At 34.2% G+C, this 4807-nt stretch overlaps 2 protein-coding genes across 2 annotated transcripts; one reads left to right on the top strand and one right to left on the bottom strand.

Moving 5' to 3' along the window:
• LOC107610483 lies at nt 264-1509 on the bottom strand. The gene is made up of 3 exons (XM_016312533.1): nt 1351-1509; nt 755-1253; nt 264-529 (listed from the first exon to the last, which is right to left on the bottom strand). The coding sequence occupies exons 1-3, from the start codon at nt 1507-1509 to the stop codon at nt 264-266; spliced, it is 924 nt and encodes a 307-aa protein (XP_016168019.1).
• LOC107611923 lies at nt 2119-3634 on the top strand (the record flags this gene model as incomplete). The annotated part of the gene is given in 3 exon segments (XM_021108830.1): nt 2119-2182; nt 2866-3040; nt 3370-3634. Coding segments are annotated over 3 exon segments (315 nt in total). The 3' UTR covers nt 3486-3634.

Raw genomic sequence — 4807 nt, forward strand, 5'->3', positions numbered from 1 at the left:
GAAAAATAACCATGTGTGTCTACTCTTGTCATCAATTATAGTAAGAAAATACTTATGTCCTACAATGGATGGGGTTGCAATTGGCCCCCAAATGTCCATATGAATCAATTTAAACAAAGATATAGATTGTGAATCACTCAGTGAATAAGGAAGTCATTTTTGTTTTGCAAAGTGACATGAGTCACAAGGATCAACTAATCCTTTATTTTCTAAAAAACTATAAAACTGTTGCATGATTCTCAATCTTTGATCTGGAAGGTGTCCTAGTATAAAATGCCAAAGTGTCTCTGTGTGACTGTGTCACTCTTGTTGGACTTGCAAGGTGAGATTATCGATGTTAATACTGATGCTATGCTTGTGGATGCAACTGTTGTGAGGTTCTCAAAAGCATAAAGTCCTCTTTTTTGCACAGCTACTCCAATCATTCTCTTGGAGAGACGATCCTGGATCTCACAAGAAGAATCATTAAAAATGAATCTGCATCTAAGATCAGATCCAACCTTGACACTGATATGAGATTGAATTTGAACTTCAAAATGTATAATGCATACAGTAAGTGAAATTAATCTGTAAATTGTACTATGCCTGCTATGTCAGTTATGGTTTGCGTTCCATCTGGTAGATTCACATGCAAAGGTTTAATGTGATATATTGTCCTAAATGCTTTCATTGAAAAAGTAACGATGCGTGGCTCCGGAGTCTATGACCCAGGAATTTAGGCTAAAAATTGATAAAGACATTATGCATGCAATACCTTGATTAGAAGGTAGTGCGACTACATGGTTGTTGCTATTATGATTTGAATGTTGTGAATTCTCCTTTTCCAAATGTGTTAACAGTGCCATTTTCTGGTCGATAGAGAATTGAAACTCAAAACCCCCATTTATTACCTGAGAAGATGTGGCAATATTGCTGATATTCTCAATTTTATCATCAGCTATCACATTATTAATCATGTTGCTGCCATTGTTGTTTCTTAAATGTGGTGGCAGGCCATGTTTTTTGTAGCATACATCTTCAATATGACCACTTCTTCCACAAAAAGTACATTGTTTGTTGCTTCTGCCGCCTCTGCCACCATTTGTTTTACTACCTATGCCGTGAAAGTTCCTTTCTCCTCTGATTGTTTGATATCCTTGAGAATTAGCCCTCGAATTGGTAGTGGTAATCAATGTTTTGCATTCACCTATTTCTGCATTTTGTCTTTCTTGTTGCAGCAGTATTAAAAGAGCATCATCTAACTTTGTGAGTGGCTTCATAAGCATCACTTGAGATCTTACCACTGAAAACTAATCACTAGGACCTCTCAAGAATCTCACCACATAAGTTTCTTTTTTGGAGTTCGCAAACCTCTAGGCCACAATCACAGATTGCAGTACAATTCTTGCAATTCGGAATTGGACTAAAGTTATCCATCTCCTTCCAAATTCCTTTCAGCTTTGTGAAATATAAAGTGATACTCAAATCTCCTTGCTTTGCTGCAAATAACTCTTCTTGCAACTCAGCCATTCGAAAAACGTCTCCCTAATAATACCTATGCCTAAGATCCTTCCATAATTGTTCTGCTACAGTAATCCACATAACACTATGTGCAATTTCAGGACTTAATGACAAATTCAACCAAGAAACAATATACATATTGCATCTTTCCCAAACACTAAACAATGGATCTTCTCTTGCTGGTTTAGGTATAGATCTATCAACAAACTACCACTTATTCTTAGACATAAGAGCTCGCGACATTGCTGTTTTCCAAGCGTGGTAGTTATTAGGTCCAAGAATTATAGAAATTAAAGGAGTTCCTGGACTTTCTCTAGGATGCAAGAAGTAAGGACTCACCAGATTTGAAATTGGACTCACATTTGTGCGAGTAGTCATAGACTGTAGTTGATTCACCAGATTCACTAGGTTTGCAATTGTTTGAATATCAAGATTTCCAATCGGATTCTCCATTGTTGGCTTTGATACAGGATAGGGGTGTTCAAAACCGATCCGGACCGAACTAAACCGACGAATCGAACCGAAAATCGAATTAACCGATAACCGAAAAAATCGAAAAAAACTGATTTTGCTGTTTTTTGTCCGGTTCGGTTCGGTTTTCGGTTTTGAATCTGGCAGCACCTCCCAATCTCCCACTCAGCCTTCCTCCCAAGTCAATATGGAGCCCGAGCCACCGATTCAGGTAATGTTTACCATTTGCATTCTGTTCATTAGTGTTGATTTGTTGCTACTGTTGATTTGTTGCTACTGTTGATTTGTTGATTTGTTGCTAAGTTTTGTTGCTGGCTCAGTGTTGAACTTCTTACACTATGTGAAAAATAAACAAAATAGTTGAGGAGAAAAAGATGAACTACGTGCAATTGGCCGAGTAGACACGACTAACAAATTTGATCTTCAAAATTGATATTTTTAAATTTATAATTTTTTAAATTTCATATATTTGACCACCAATTTTATATATCTGAGTATCTGACCACCAATTTTTGGCTAAGTTTTGTTGATTTGTTCATTAGTGTAAGTATTAATGGTTCAATTTTTGGCTAAGTTTTGTTGCTGGCTCAGTGGCTTGCTGTTTAATGGTTGAATATATTGGAAATGTCCTGCTTGGCGCTTGCTGCGTTGCTGTTTAATGGTTCATGTTATTGTTGTTTAATGGTTCATTATATTGGAAATGTCCTGCTTGCTGCCTTGCTGTTGCTGGTTGCTGATTAATTGTTGAATGTTGATAACTTGGTAATTTATTTGTTGAATGCTGATTAAATGTTGAATGTTGATAACTTGCTGATTAATTGTTGTGCAGTTTATTGCTGGTTATTAATTTATTTGTTGTTGTGTTTCTGGCCTTGATTTATTGTATTTATGTAGTTTGACGCCAGTTCAAGTGAGAATATGGGCGAATCCGGATTGCCGCCAGTTCCTCTTCCGAATGAATCCACAAGCATCAGATCTCCGAGTGCATTGTTCAGTGCTGGTTCTGTGCTTAATGATTTAAACTTCAGCTGCTTGTTTATTGCTGGTTCTGTGCTTGATTTAAACTTCAGTTGAGTTTATTGCTTTTGTTGAGGACTTGTTGGAATCAGTTTATTGATGCTGGAATATTGTTCAGTCTATTTTATTTTTTCAATCTATTTTATTGTTCAGTTTATTGAAATCAGTTTATTGTTCATTTTATTGTTCATATTATTGATGCTGGAATATTGTTGGAACAAGTCACACTTTGATCTTCAATTATTCTTACTAGATGTCAAGTGTAATTTCCAATATAATATCTTCTTTGAGCAGAAGGTGGTGTTATGGTGTAGTTGATTTACCAGATTATCATAATTTCTTAGCTGATTTATTATATTTCCATTGATTTTTGAATTGTAGGGCTCATGTTTGGGGGCAGTTTTGCTTATGTTATGAAGGGCGTAAGCATGTCATTGAAACAATTTATCTTAGAGATTATGGCATCATGGATGGTGACCAGGCTAGTGAATGTTTAGGCTTACAATTTCAGTGAGGGGAGCTGGAATGCTGGATTGATGTCATTGTTACCCTGTTAATCCATTCATCTCAATGTCTGTTGTACTTACTCCATTCCTCTTGACTCATGATATCTATATATTCAATTCTGATACATTGTTAGTTTGTTTTTCTTTCTTGAACTCTCAATGTCTCTTTATTATTAGAATGTATAACTAGATTAGAATGCTTTTCTACTAGTGCTATATTATTATTATTATTATTATTATTATTATTATTATTATTATTATTATTATTATTATTATTGTTAGCTATTGTGTATTTGTGTTTGTCGATTTCAATATTATAACTTGTGAAATAATATGGTAGTATTTTTTTTAATTGAGTGAAAAAACCGAACAAACCGAACCAAACCAAACCGAATTTAATTGGTTTGGTTTGGTTCGGATGACTTCGAGAAAAAAATCGAACCAAACCGAACCGCATTTTAATTAAACGATCGGATCGGATGACTTTTCTCTCAAAAACCGAACCAAACCGCACCGCGAACACCCCTAGTACAAGATTCATCGCTTGCTTACACTTTTTTGTAGCAGAATTTCTGAGATATTGACCTTTTACATCTAATCTCGTGATTGGGACATCTGTTTTCTCCATGTTCACCGCACCATAATAAAGAGTTGTAAATGAAGCAGAGCAACCTTCATCAACTTTATTGTGTGAGGTTGGATATGAAGAGAAGAATAATTAAGGTGAAGTGGTAGAAGAACTCAAAAGAAAAAAAGAGAAAAGAAAAGAAAAGAAGCTGAAGGAATGTGAAAAGAAACTAAATATTGTATTCTACATCTCAGAAGAAAATGGAATCACAAAACTGCTAATTAGAGTTACAATTACATATATATCGTGATCACTCTACTAGATTTTAATTTACAAATTCTTTAAGTTATCAGTCACAATTGTGCTTCTAGTACCTTCTAACAACTTAGGGTGTGTTTGGCAAACACGTTAAAAGAGAAGCACGTTTAAACTTCTTGAAAGCTTCAATTTTTGGTTTGGCAAACTGCAGAAGTGATTCACGTTTACAAGAAGCAACAATTTTTAACTTCTGCGTTTCATTAACGGGCTTTTAGCCATCAACACTAAACCTTTATTTACTTTTTACCAACTTTATCCTTTTATTGTATTATTTATGAAATTTTTATTATTTCTATTTATATAAATTTTCTTTTTCTATTATTTATTATTTATTATTTTTTTAACTATTTGTTTGATATTATACACTTTTATAATTGTGATTTTTGTATATTATTTTTTATTATCTTTTTATAATATGATTTATTAA

The sequence above is a fragment of the Arachis ipaensis genome, chromosome B08 (assembly GCF_000816755.2).
Source record: "Arachis ipaensis cultivar K30076 chromosome B08, Araip1.1, whole genome shotgun sequence".
Lineage (NCBI taxonomy): Eukaryota > Viridiplantae > Streptophyta > Magnoliopsida > Fabales > Fabaceae > Arachis > Arachis ipaensis.

Coding starts and splice junctions, on each gene's coding strand:
- LOC107610483 (XM_016312533.1), bottom strand. CDS start 1,509: ATGGCTGAGTTGCAAGAAGAGTTATTTGCAGCAAAGCAAGGAGATTTG. Junction 1,254..1,350: donor TCTGTGATTGTGGCCTAGAG/GTTTGCGAACTC, acceptor ATGCTTATGAAG/CCACTCACAAAGTTAGATGA. Junction 530..754: donor CGCACTACCTTCTAATCAAG/GTATTGCATGCA, acceptor TACATTTTGAAG/TTCAAATTCAATCTCATATC.